A 12,893-nucleotide genomic window follows, 5' to 3' on the forward strand; every position below is an offset into this window, starting at 1 on the left:
AAGGGCTCTAGGTGCATTGTGGAAAATAGCTCACAGTTTGAGCAAGAAAATGAAAAAGGTAAACTGAGAACCTTTTTTTTTTCCTTTTACGTAAAACAATCGAACCCGTTAATAGTAAGGTGAAATTAACCACGGTCCTTGAAGGCACCAGTGCGTCTACTCCGTGGATGTGGATTAATGCATTTGAAGCTGTATTATTTTGGGCCACCATCCCCGTACTTGACCTAAATTCGCCCGTCTTGTTGGTTCCTTGAAATAAACCATTTTGACAAGGAAAAGCAGTAGTAATAGTTATAGTCCTGTGCATGATGGCTCATTTGCGAGATTTTTTTTTACTACTTTCACATCTTTCATCTTTAAATATCAGCCTTAATCTTAGTTTTTCTTCATTTCATAGTGAAATGCAAATTGTTCATATGTTGAAAAGGGTAACTATACTTTATATAGACCTAGTATTCCTTCACCTGTCATTAAGTCTTCTTCTTTGCAGCTTGATCCACTAAATGAATTATATTTAACCAATGACATAACGGACAACTTTCTACACACTACGCAGACGTCTTTCACAATCTCACACACACACACAGTCATTTCAGTGATATACCCCGCTGCCAAACTGAATCAAACACCAGCCAAGTTGAATCTCATGAAGATTTTATCCAAAGAGTAAGACACAGATAGAAATCAAAAACTTTATTACAAAAATAAGTTACACTCACCTCCATTTTACAGTATAAAACAATTTATTTGCAGGAATGCAAAAAACGTTGTTGGCCACCAACAATAGTTTAAAACTGCTAACATCTTTTTTTCAAAAGGTGGTTGTTATGATTTTATTGAGGGAGTTAACTGTATAGAAAACTGGGATTGAAGAGCAGTTTCCTTTTGCTATACCCGGAAATAGAAATCATTCACTGCAGTATCCCTTCTACCACTATGACTATGATCCCTCACCAAATCATGGCAGCTAACATTAGGCACACATGCTCGCTGGCAGGGCAATATGGCAATTCAGTCATCCATCAAGATTAAACTTGAAAGATCCTCTACATAGTTGCTGTCTTTGGGAGCTGGGAAGGGATCATTTGAGATTAACATTATTTTATATGATGAAGAATTTGATTAGGTTGTTTTATTCTGGTGTTGAAAATGTACTGTATTGTTATAAAAACAAACCCACTGGAATAATACAGTGGCACAAAAGGGACACTGCAGGGCATTATTTGTTTTTCTTTATTTTTTTTAAATCAAAGGCAGTTGGATGCCTGTGATGTTGAAGCCTTTACAAAAGTAACATTTTATCCGAAAAACTATACAACCAGTAACTACATACTCTGAAGAAGCAAGGCGGCTAATTCAGTTCAAAATAGGATAAAAGCAGGGCTTGTTCAGACTCATCATATGAGATTGTTTTGCATGCCCAGTTTGACTGTTTGCAGTGTCAGAGCTGCAGCTGAAATGACTATATTACATTAAGTACATCGTTTTTGCGCTGCAGCTCTTGTGCATATTTTGTATGAAAACAAGCCCTGCTTTCATCAATATAGTTTCCCTATTTACAGTACAGGCCGGGTAGTTTAGTCCTCTGTACTGAGGTAGTCAACCAACCCTTTAAAGACAAGTTCTGAAAAGAACCACTTTCCTGGAATGCCTGACTTATCCATGCCAGGTGGGTACACCCTAAAAACCTGCAAATGTTCTCTGTCAAACATCCAGATCAAACGATTAAGATTAACATGGATATTCCGACGATAAAAATTGCGATTAGCACAAAAATATACAATAGCATCAAGCTCATTTGAGCCACTTCAAACCTAAGAACTTAAAAAGTGCAAATTCTTCAATAATTATTTAAAAAAATGGCATGTTCAGGGACAGGGAAGGGGGAGATTGTATGGGCAATACATAGAGCCCTGTTTATCAGGGCTAGGTACAAGGGCCTGGGGGCAAAGAGGCTGTGGCGAGTATTCAGAATCCTCCGATCATCTTTTAAAAAGGTGGCAGTTTCAGAAACAAATGAAAATAAAAAAACATAGGGGCAGGGGAGATGCTTCTTCTGTAAGGCTGGAATATCATTGGACCTTTTTGTCGTGCTCTTTTCTTTTTTCTTAACATCCATTGCAGCTTACGGTGTAACCCCACACATCAAGTCAGTATCCACTGTGACAGGTCAGGACCGCCCTCGGCCCCGTTTCCCTGCTGGACCAATGAGGAAAGCCAAAATTAGTATAGAATTTAAAAACGGGAAGAAAAAAAAATCCAGACACCCATGCTTTACATATTCCCTTTTAGTGAGCAAATTGACAGATTAATGACATTTCACAAAGTTTAGGCTGGAGACCGTTTTGCCATTAGAGTGGGACTCAGCTGGCCTTCTTAAAAATATAGTATGTCGTTAATGACCTTTGTCTGCTGGCAAACAAGCTGACTACTCTGAAAGTTGACACCAGTCAAGGGTTGGTTGTGAGACCAGTAAGCAGGTGTAACTTTGCATAAGTGCAGCCTTATGATATAAAATGATAAACTTTTAAAACTTCTTCTAACCTAACCTTTTAACCTTGTAATTTAAAAAAAAATAATTTACCTCTGCTCGTTCCAGGGCCTCCTCGCTGGGAGAAGCCCAATCGGCCCCTTGGTGTGACAGAACCACGGCCCCTGGTCTGACTAGCACCACCACGGACTCCTCCCCTGCCTCCTCGTCCTCTCCCAGACCCCTGGAAGTCATCATAGCCGTAGTACGGGTCATCATAGCCGCCCCGGTAGTTGTGGTAGTCGTATCCGTAGTAATCATAATAGTCTTCATAGCCATAATAGTCAGGGGGGTAGGAGTAACCTCCCCGCCCGCCTCGGCCCCTGCCTCTCGTGGGTGGTGGCATGTGGGGAGGCCCGTAATAATAGTATTCATCATACCTGAAAGAGGCAATGCAGACTCAACGTAAACATGGCGTCCTGCTTTATAATCACCATCCCAAATTTGATAACAATTCGATAGTACAAGGCAAATAGTCTGAGTTGCACTGTTCTTGCTTACATTTGTGTTTTAGCAGCTTGTCTCTGGGCTTTGCGCTCCTTCCTCTTCTGGTCCGGGGGCTTGGCGAAGACGATTTCAATGTGCTCTCCCTCAAGGTCTTTGCCATTGAGATCAGCCAACGCCTACAAATTGATCAAGACAATGAAATCATAGTTTTAGTTACATTACAAACTTATTTCATGAAATGGCATTAAGTGCTGTCTTTTTCTGTTTTTAAAGGCTCTTGCAGAGTTACATGCCATCATTTCTGAGCTTGCCAGAATGACTTATTCTAATTCTTGCCTTTACACATTATATCAACATTTTCTTTTCTATCAAATATGTCATTGTTTTTTATATTTTGTGAAAGTATCCGTCCTATTTTGGCACAACAGAGGTTTTTTGTCAGGTATACTGTTGGTGAAGATATATATCATCTCTTGTGACATAGCCTAAAGAAGGCCATAGCACCCAGCCCTGTGATAAACATGTGGTATGTCTTCGTAGAGAGTTTTTTTAGGCCGTACCTTCACAGCACCATCTCTTTCCTCAAAGTGGATGAAGGCATAGTCTTTCAATTTCTTCACCCGCTCCAGCTTGCCAAACTGACTGAAGGCCTTTTCAAGTATCTCCTCCGTGACAGTGCTGGCTAGGTTCCTCACAAACAGCACCTTGACCTGGTAATGAAAACACAAGGTTCAGTATTTTTTTGCAGAAAGGGGAACAAATACAAATGCACGAGTCAGTCACAAAGACTTTGGTCAAATGGACACTTCTCAGGCCACTCGTTACCAGTGGCCTAGTGCTTTACCTTGGCCATGACCTCGGGATCTGGGTCCTCGATGGGATCAGCCCACTCCACGGTGACCACATTGCCCCACACCTTCACCTTGCCGCTCATCAGCCGGCGGCGTGCCTGAGCTGCCGTCTTGTGGTCTTCATACTCCAGGAAGCAAAAGCCTCGATTCTTCTTCTTGTCGTCTGGCTGGTGGTACAATATGACATCATTTAGACCCTCTGTAGAGATGGGAGAGAGGTGGAGAAAACGCAGCAGGTGGTTAACTGGAGTGCAATTTGAAAGCTTGATTCAAAAAGACGAATGATCAGAAAACAGAAATTAAAGACCTCATATTGCTGTTTTTTTTCTGTCACTCATATGAAAAACCTAAATTTGAGTGCTAAAAATTGGTTTCATTATATCCAATGTCCAGTCAGATCTTAGCGGTAAGCCATCATTAGTAACCTAGGTCACTTGTGGCGTTATATATAAAAAGGTCATCATTTGGACACAAACAGAAAAAGCTTCATCCACCGATTCTTTCATAAGAAGTGTTAAAATGTTGGGATGAATGTTATGAATACATTTTACACAGGATATTATACAGAATGAGGGGCCAAAGGAAGGCGCTGACTCACCTGTGACTTTTGCGAATTCCTCAACAATCTGCTCTTTTGTTTTACTCTTGGGGATGGAGCCAACAAAAAGTCTATTATTGGCCACAGAGATGCAAACGCCGATGTGTTTCCCCGGTCGAATTTCATTGTTGTTGCACTGCAAAAACATCAAAGCATTGTTTAAATAAGAGGGGCAAAAAAATGTCTATAGCAACTTTTAATGATTATTGCCAGAACGGTATGTGTACCAATTTGACAGCCTGTTGTGCAGCTTCTTTAGTGCAGAAAGTGACAAAGGCGTAGCCTCTGTTCAGGCCACTGAGAGGATCCATCATCAGACGCAAGTCCCAGATGGGGCCAGCTTTCTCAAACAGTGGAACCAGCTCATCCTCAAAAAGATCTCTAGGGATTTTACCTACAAATATCTGCAAGGTTGAGAGGAAAGGGAAATATGGTTCATGAGAGCAACTCATTCATTTGGCGTATAAGGATAGATAATAATTAAGGTATAATTGTATCCAGTCAGGTCTTAGCGGTAAACTGTCAGTGTAACCGAGGTTACTACAGAGAATCATTAAGTTGTCATCATTTGGACACAGTATGAAACCAGAATGCATTAGTACAACTCAAAGAGGTGACAAGTTTTGTACCTCTGTACCGATGGTTGGCTGGGCCCCTGAGTGGGCAGACTCTGGTGGGGGACCTCCATACTTCCTCTGGCCTGTTGTCACATCAAGTGTGTAGCCAGTCCTCTCCAGCAAAGCCTGGTTATCAGAAAATTGACAGAACATAAATCAGTCATATCAAGTCATCTAGATATGTTTCAAAGCAAACTGTAGCATCCTGATATACAAATGAACTATATTTTTGCATTTAAAGGTGCAGCATCAATGTTAAAGCAGGTTGTCCTCAGCAATAAATCAGATATAAATCCACATTAGAACACAGGATTAGTTCTCACTTTGATTTTGGCTTCATCTGGTCCTTTATTGGTGTCTGACACTTTGGTCCCTTGTTTCTCTCTCTGTCTGTACGTCTTCATCACGCCACAAAGAAAGGCACTTTTGTTCTAAAATAAAGAAAATTAAAAACTATGAACAATAATTAAAAACATCTTAACAACGTTAAGAAGACCTCTACTTCCTGGTGCAACAAGAATTAGCTGTTACACAAGTCAGTAAGTGTCCATCTTGTAGATGAGATCAATGATAGCTAAAAGCTATTGTGCAACCACAAGTACATCATACCATTATACATTATACTACACAGAGGACAGTCTTCCACTTACCAAAGTATCATAAAGCCAAGGTCGAAGCTATCTAAACAATACAACAGTGCTGCACACCTACCTGAACATGTGAGAGGTCACTGTCCTTAAATTGCAAAAGGACTTGCAGAGCACCTTCCTCGTTGAATTCTTTTAGAGCCTCAATCGCTCGATCATCTAAGTCACTGTGTGACACCAAACCTGGAGGAGGGAGGACAACAGAGAGAAATGTTGAGCTAATAACAAGGACCAAAAGTTTTTAATACTACCTTCCTATTTAAAAAACACAAAAATGTAAGTACAAAGACCAAAGAGTAATTAAGATAAGACATTTTGCCTTAGAAAAATCTTTCAAATTATGAAATGGATAAATAATGGCTATTACAGTGAAGGGTGGGCGCAGCCTAATCTAATGGAGCTGTATTCGGGAGTCAGGATGCACTTTACTCTCCAACCAGCACATTTTGCAGAACTAATCACAACAGATGTGACAGTGCAACTCGATATGCCAGTGCCTCGCTATACAGTGGCTGGGAGTTTCTAATGAGCCGGTCTGCATTCTCCTCTATGGAGGGGCCATCACCTGTCCCAGGCAGCCACACACCAGACAGCTGCTGCCATTGTTTCTGCTGCGGTTCCATCTGGCTGAAAAGGCCAGACCAGTACTTTTCTGGATCTGACCGACCAAAAAAGTCCTAAAATGACCCCCACACTTCTTACTACAGGCCACCCCACATAAACTTATAAAAGATCTGACCAATGCAACAGATACTTAAGTTGTAGCTGACATCATACTTGCACCTAATCTTAAATTTTATGGGATGCAAAAAAACTTTACAGAAATGAATGAAGGGAGAGACTGGACAGGCTCACCAGACCCTCCTAGGGAGAGGACAATTCATTCGCCCTGACACCAGTGATCATGCAACCATGTTGGGAATGCAAATGCTGCAATCATTTACACATTTTCACACTTGTAATGTGTAATTCACTATTTTGTAGCACTGCAGTACCCATTTTGGTAGAAAACCACAAAAAGTTGCTTCAGATTCCCAATTCCCCCATTCAAAAAGGTGATAAAATGACAATACATGCAAGAAATTGATAAACATGGAAAATTGCATATTTGAATATGCAAGTATATTGGTTGTGCCTTACCTGCTATGTAAATTTCATCTAGTTTTTCAGCAACTTTCTGTGGTAAACCAGCTTCTAATAAAGTCTGGAAGTGCTCAGAATGGGTAACTGCAGCAGAGGTGTCCATTGGTTCTTCTGGACCATTTCCATTAATATGTTCTGTGGCCATGTCTCCAGAAATCTGTGTAAATGCAATGAGCCAAATTAATCCTGGGTCAAGGGCAAGACTTGGGATGTGTTCATGAGTGTGCAAAGTCTCAGACTATTCAACAAAATCATTTGGCAAAAACATACAAAAAAATGGTATGAACATTTATTATCTTTGATACAGGTGAGTTTTATATTATCAAGGGCATTATCAATAAATATGGGATGTCACCATTATCAAAACAAGTCATCATGATTATGTGGTCCCTCACAGTCTAGAGACTTTTCACAATCCTGAGTTAACACTTGCAGCTCTCAGCTCGCATAAGGCAGAAGCCCAGAAACCTGCATAAAGGCAGTTGACAGATGTTTCAACATTGGACGCAAGACTGACAATACACATACCAAATTCCCCCCAGAAATCAATTTAATGACATCTCCTAAAAATAACGAAAACTATTTTTTGTGTGTGTGTGTCCGTCCATACAGTAGTATTTTCCATTCTGGTTTGATGTGGGCTGAGAAGTTTGTGCAAATGGAGCCGAGTCCACTTGCTAACGCCTGTATCACAGCCCTGTTGGTCGCTGCTGGTGCAGAAGCCTGGTCTGCTTTGGTCTCTAAATTACATGTTAGCTTACCTTCTCACTGCTGACTTCAGCACAGGCTAGATAGCTGATACACGTGTTCCATCAGAGAGTGAGCCCCGGTTTCCGGTGGCTGACCAAGTATGCACCCTTTAGCATTTAGTTTCTTGACACTTTGACAGCACATATTGTGACACTAAAGTAAATACTCCCAATTATCTGGTTAATGCCCAGCCCAGCCATTACTTCCCATGTGTTTGTATCGACTGAAATTGAGGCATGAACTTGTTTAAAGCAGCAATCTAACGTATAACTGCTGTATGTTCACATCACTGACTTCAGCAAAGCTAGGCTCAGCAAAACGTGGACGGCACTCTTCTGTTTTGGCCTTACATTAACTTCGCTATTGTTACCCTAAACAGACCACACAACCTTTATCTTGTAGTGTCTCACATCGTAAGCACGTGCTTTCTCTGTAGTTAAAAACATTTCTGCAACCTTAAAAGTAGCTGTAATCCCTTGGTGCAAAATCTATATTGAATTTAGATTCTGTAACACCAACAGATCCTGGCGAATACATTATTTTAATCCGATGTAAATGATATCGATAGATTTAGCGGGGAGGGACTGGCTCGCACACGTTGAGGCTGGCTAGCTAGCTAGCGGGCTAGCGTGCACAGCTAATGTTACAGCAATCGGGCTAACAGGGACCTTCATCGGGACAATAACATGAGGCGCCAGTATGCATTTCTATGAGTGCATCTGCATTCGCCGTTTTAGTGGAGAGGGAGCGTGTCACTTAGTACAACAGTGGCGCGGGATCGAACATTATTTCCAAGATTACAGGCTTTTGACAACTAGCTGCTGTTAGCATACGATGACAATGAGCATGCCAATTCCATGATCTGTCAAAATAGGCTAGCAAAAGCTAGCATGCTAATTCGGACGGAATTTGAGTGAGGCCATTGTTAGAACGTCATTTGTCGGCAGGGACTTCGCCAAATGCCCGAGTACAGCTTTAAAAATGCTTTCGATTAAACAAGGCCCTGGAAGCTAAAGGTTTAGCCCGCTGGATGCGTGGTTTGTCAACGTGCCGCCATATAGGAAGAGTCCATTTTCAAAAAGCCGGTCTGGAGAACTCGTTCCCAACCACCACCACCACCAGTTTCCACATTGTTTGAAACAGCACCACACGATTCAGACTTTTTAGCCATCAATTAAGCAACAATCACGTGACCAATTAGTAGCATTCGCCCTACCTGCCGCTGGACCACCAACGTGTATGGTGTTGATTATTTAGGAAGATAAATGTGATATTTAAAAGACAGAAAAAGTGTAAAACTCCCGGCACTGATCCGGCTTCAGTCATTCACTCTTGATGATGTAAAATGGCTGCCACGTTCACGCCTCGAGTTTTGTCTCGTCGATGGGGTTTCTTGGACAGCCCAGCACGGGCTTGCCTTGTATGCATTTCAGAGCGGAGCAGCAGGTCAGCCACAGCATCCAGCGGCAGTGCGAACGATAAGAGCAGCGCTTATTTGACGGATGCAAATGCAGAAATGAACTTAAATAGAAAAGTAAATCTTTAATTAAAAAAAAAGAAAGAAAGAAAAGAAAAGAAAAAAAATGAGCAATTGTTGCAATGAAAATGCATTGCAGATTATTCATAATTTAAGAATAATATACTACCTTTAATAATTAGATGTTCATTGTTATACATACATACATACATACATACATACATACAATTGCAAAAATTCTCAGACCATTATCAAATGCCAGTCCACATACCTTATGTAAATGTAAAACCACATAGCCTACTGACTCTACATGGGACCTTCACAGACCAATCCTTACAGTTAACACCCTACCAGCCCTACAGTGTTGAGCACTGAGTGCTTGACTGGAAGTGCAGGCAGGTCCCACTTTCCACCACACCGTGTCACCCTTCTCACAGATTCAACGCTCACCACCAACATGAACAAAAGAATTATGGCATATGCAGTGCATGTACGCGTATAGAAAACAGCATTTGTTCGATATGAGACGAGGGCCAGTGGTTTGTTATGTAATGCAAAATTACATGATTTTCACTGATTTTTGCCAAAGATTTTCTGCAGTTGGATATAAGGAAAAGCTGATGCTGTTTGACATCACAAATGTATTACATGTAGTATGAACAATATCATTTTTTCTCTTTACTTTGGGTTGAAGCAAAACTGTAAGTCAATAGAAAGTGGCTAAATTTCACTTTTCACATTTCCTGTGCTCACATTTGGACCGCCCAAGATTTATGCCTGACTATTATTGTGATTATCATTTCAACTACGCTACAAATACCTTGCACTGACAAGGGCGCAAATGTGGGATTGGTTTATCTGCTATCTTCATCAAAACTTGAGTGAATCACGGGCTTAATGTTTGGCTCATGTCTGAAATAATAAAACTTCAGCAGGTAACCGACTCCAACAACCCCCACAGGTAAAGAGTGTTAACAGCTGGATGAAGATGGCTGGAAGATATGGACAAATAACTTACGCAGCTGCTCAGGAATCGAGCTGGAGAACAACTTCCTGGCTATGTCAGTGACACAGGGTTCATAGACAGAGTCCATAGCGTGTTGCAAGTCGTTGTTTGAGACATGATAAATGACAAAAAAGATGTAAAAGCATTCGTAGTGTTTGTTTTGAATTTATGGGACCACAATACGTTTGTTTGTCGTGCCTCGGAGAACAGACCTTTAACATAGCTTGGACAGATTCTGGTACAAAACAGCTGGGTCAGAATGTCTTGGATTCAGTCGTAAAACTAATAGGCAGCAGGTGCCAAAGACAGTAGAAGTGGCTTTCTGTAAGTTTTCAGGTAAATTAGCCGAAACTCTGTCGGCAGAATCGTTAAAGAAACCTTATTTAACCCGAATATCTAAAGTATCAATCAAAGATCCATTGTCTGCTGTCCGTTTCATATATAATTTGGTCCTTAGATAAAAAAAAAAGAAGTTTAATTTTCAGTACAGTTGGGTTAGATTCTAAATTGAAAATGAAAGTAGCAAACATTACTGGGCTGACAACTTCTCTGGTCATGGTATTTGAAGAGCTTCACATGTACAGAGGGCTCCATGATCTTGTAGGAATTTGATTGAGTATGAGACGTGTACAAGGTCTACACATAATCATCAATCATGTGTGTGAAGACAAGTATTAGAACAAGAAGAACAGTCTAAGTCCAGAAAGCCCATCACTGTACAGTCACAAGCCTTTAAAACCGAGAATAGACAACGCTTAAGACATATCACCACATAATCATGTCTAAAATTTGAGATTATATATAGTGTCATATCTTGATAGCATCGATATGATGTTTTCAGACTGTCCAGCCCTGGGGAAAAGCACCTTCAAATCTCTAAAACCTACCTCGCTCGTGTCATGAGGGCTTAGTAAGTATCCCACCTTGAAATTTTGGAGATCTGCTTTAGCTCCTACCATGCCTTAGCAGAATGTCCTCCTTACATTACGGCTAACTGAGCTTGCATAAACTTTATTACATTTGATTAGTCCCTGGGATTTCAGAAATGACTCCCATACCTAGGCACATAGTTTTTGGTGAGTGAAATTAAGGAAAAAATGCTTTACCACACCCTTCAACTGGACCCAGAAGAGATGGTTGCTTAACGATTGTCCCATTGACTACCACAAATGCTCGGGAACAAGGACGTTCCTCCCCCAGCATAAGAACATATGGGGTATTCTGCTGCTGCTCTGGTCAGGCAGCCAACAATGTTAGTTCCAGTCTGAGAAAAATAACAAAAATCAAGAACAAGATTCTTAAAAGTTCTTGCAATAGGCTAGGTTCAACTCCAAAATCTGCCACAACATTTGGAGCAGAGGGACAAGAACAGATATTTTTTCTCTGCAGAATGCAAGTGAACTTTTATAATACGATACAGGACCTTGTCATAACTGAACCTGAAAACTGAGGTTTGCATACTTGTATACTATTTCTTATGAATTTGGCTGGATGATCCAGTAAGCGCATTACTGTATATGCCAGTGGTTTTAAAACTGTGGGGCGGGCCCCACTGGTGTGGCATAGTGCCCCTGCAGTCTGATCGCTGTAAACATAGAAATACCGCGGTGGCACTTGTGCGTAAAGCTGATGGATCCGTGGACTTTTACTGCCTTCACACTGCTACAGAACAATGTGAATGGAAGAACTGATGACAAGTGTTTTCCAGCCTTCACCTCAGACACATACATGTCACAGAATTATGCATTTTCTTTGTTTTCCATTCTGTTGTGGCCGTGATTCACTGTTCACTGCAGAGAACCATTGATGAGAAGGCTGATAATACACAGTACTCCACCCATTACACTAAAGGCAGATTGGGACCAAGTGTGACACATTCCTCGCCTGACAAAAAGAAAAACCTGACAGTCACGTTACAAAACTTACTGACACATAATAGATGCATCTTATGTTAAGAGTCCAGAGAGAAATTAATACTCAGCTGGAGGAACATGCCATGCATTTTACCCTGTTTAGGACATGGGTGGTTGTGCACTTCAGCCTCTTGTGGTTAAAATGAGTACTACAAAAACAAACATAAGGAACTTAAAAAGATTATCCAGGAAACACTTTTTTTTTTTGTGCCCCCACCAGATCACAAGTCATTAACACAAGAGGGAAAATATTTAGGATCAGATTTAGAAAATGGATCACCAGAAAAATAAAGAAAAAGACATTCTCACTTGCCCCTCTGGGCTTCCATACAACAAAGATGCGCTTGTGAGTGAAACCCTGACATTTTGCAAGTGATACATGTTATCGGATTAATTTTTTGTGAGATATGACCATGTGAGTATAACAGGATGTGTCATGATTCAACTACAAAATTCAGGTTCTACAAAAATATGCATCAAGCATCCCAGCATCCACTTGACCATGGCGTCTCTGCGTTGTCTTAGGAAATTGAGCGATCGACCAGAAGTCGAGGGTTGAGGTCATGAGAATGCAGGTGAGTCATTCTGAACAGTACACCCAACCCAAAATTCAAGGCTTTTTGTTTAGCTCCGGTCTTTATAAGATTTTACTTATAAAGTTGAGATCTTTCAACAGACATTTTCTTATGAACAGCAGGTATAGTTGAGTATTTGGCTACAGTGGTCTCAGGAACAACACTTGCAAGTTATGTTTCCACCTCTTCTCCAAGTCGCTGCTTTGTTTCTGCAGTCTTTGAGCTTCTCACTGCATGTCGTGGTTTTTCGGGTTTCATGTCAGCACACACTGGCCCTGTTCACGCTCGATATCGACATGTGTCCTTTGTGATCTGATCACAAGTGGACAGATCTACAGT

The 12,893-nt window shown here is 41.0% G+C and overlaps 1 protein-coding gene across 3 annotated transcripts; it reads right to left on the minus strand.

Annotated features, from left to right (window-relative positions):
• Positions 1-637: 637 nt before the first annotated feature.
• On the minus strand, positions 638-8,961 carry LOC115566489 (heterogeneous nuclear ribonucleoprotein Q). 3 transcript variants are annotated; one of them, XM_030392404.1, is made up of 12 exons: positions 8,800-8,961; positions 6,831-6,990; positions 5,755-5,873; positions 5,367-5,474; positions 5,056-5,169; positions 4,654-4,830; positions 4,427-4,562; positions 3,822-4,027; positions 3,538-3,687; positions 3,032-3,153; positions 2,585-2,910; positions 638-2,196 (listed from the first exon to the last, which is right to left on the minus strand). In XM_030392404.1, the coding sequence occupies exons 2-12, from the start codon at positions 6,976-6,978 to the stop codon at positions 2,171-2,173; spliced, it is 1,632 nt and encodes a 543-aa protein (XP_030248264.1). In that variant the 5' UTR covers positions 6,979-6,990; positions 8,800-8,961; the 3' UTR covers positions 638-2,170. The 3 variants fall into 3 exon arrangements, with proteins under 3 accessions (XP_030248264.1, XP_030248263.1, XP_030248265.1); XM_030392403.1 differs by having other exon boundaries at positions 638-2,199; positions 8,800-8,958; XM_030392405.1 differs by lacking the exon at positions 6,831-6,990 and having other exon boundaries at positions 638-2,199; positions 8,800-8,958.
• Between the last annotated feature and the right edge of the window lie 3,932 nt (positions 8,962-12,893).

The sequence above is a fragment of the Sparus aurata genome, chromosome 16 (assembly GCF_900880675.1).
Source record: "Sparus aurata chromosome 16, fSpaAur1.1, whole genome shotgun sequence".
Classification (NCBI taxonomy): domain Eukaryota; kingdom Metazoa; phylum Chordata; class Actinopteri; order Spariformes; family Sparidae; genus Sparus; species Sparus aurata.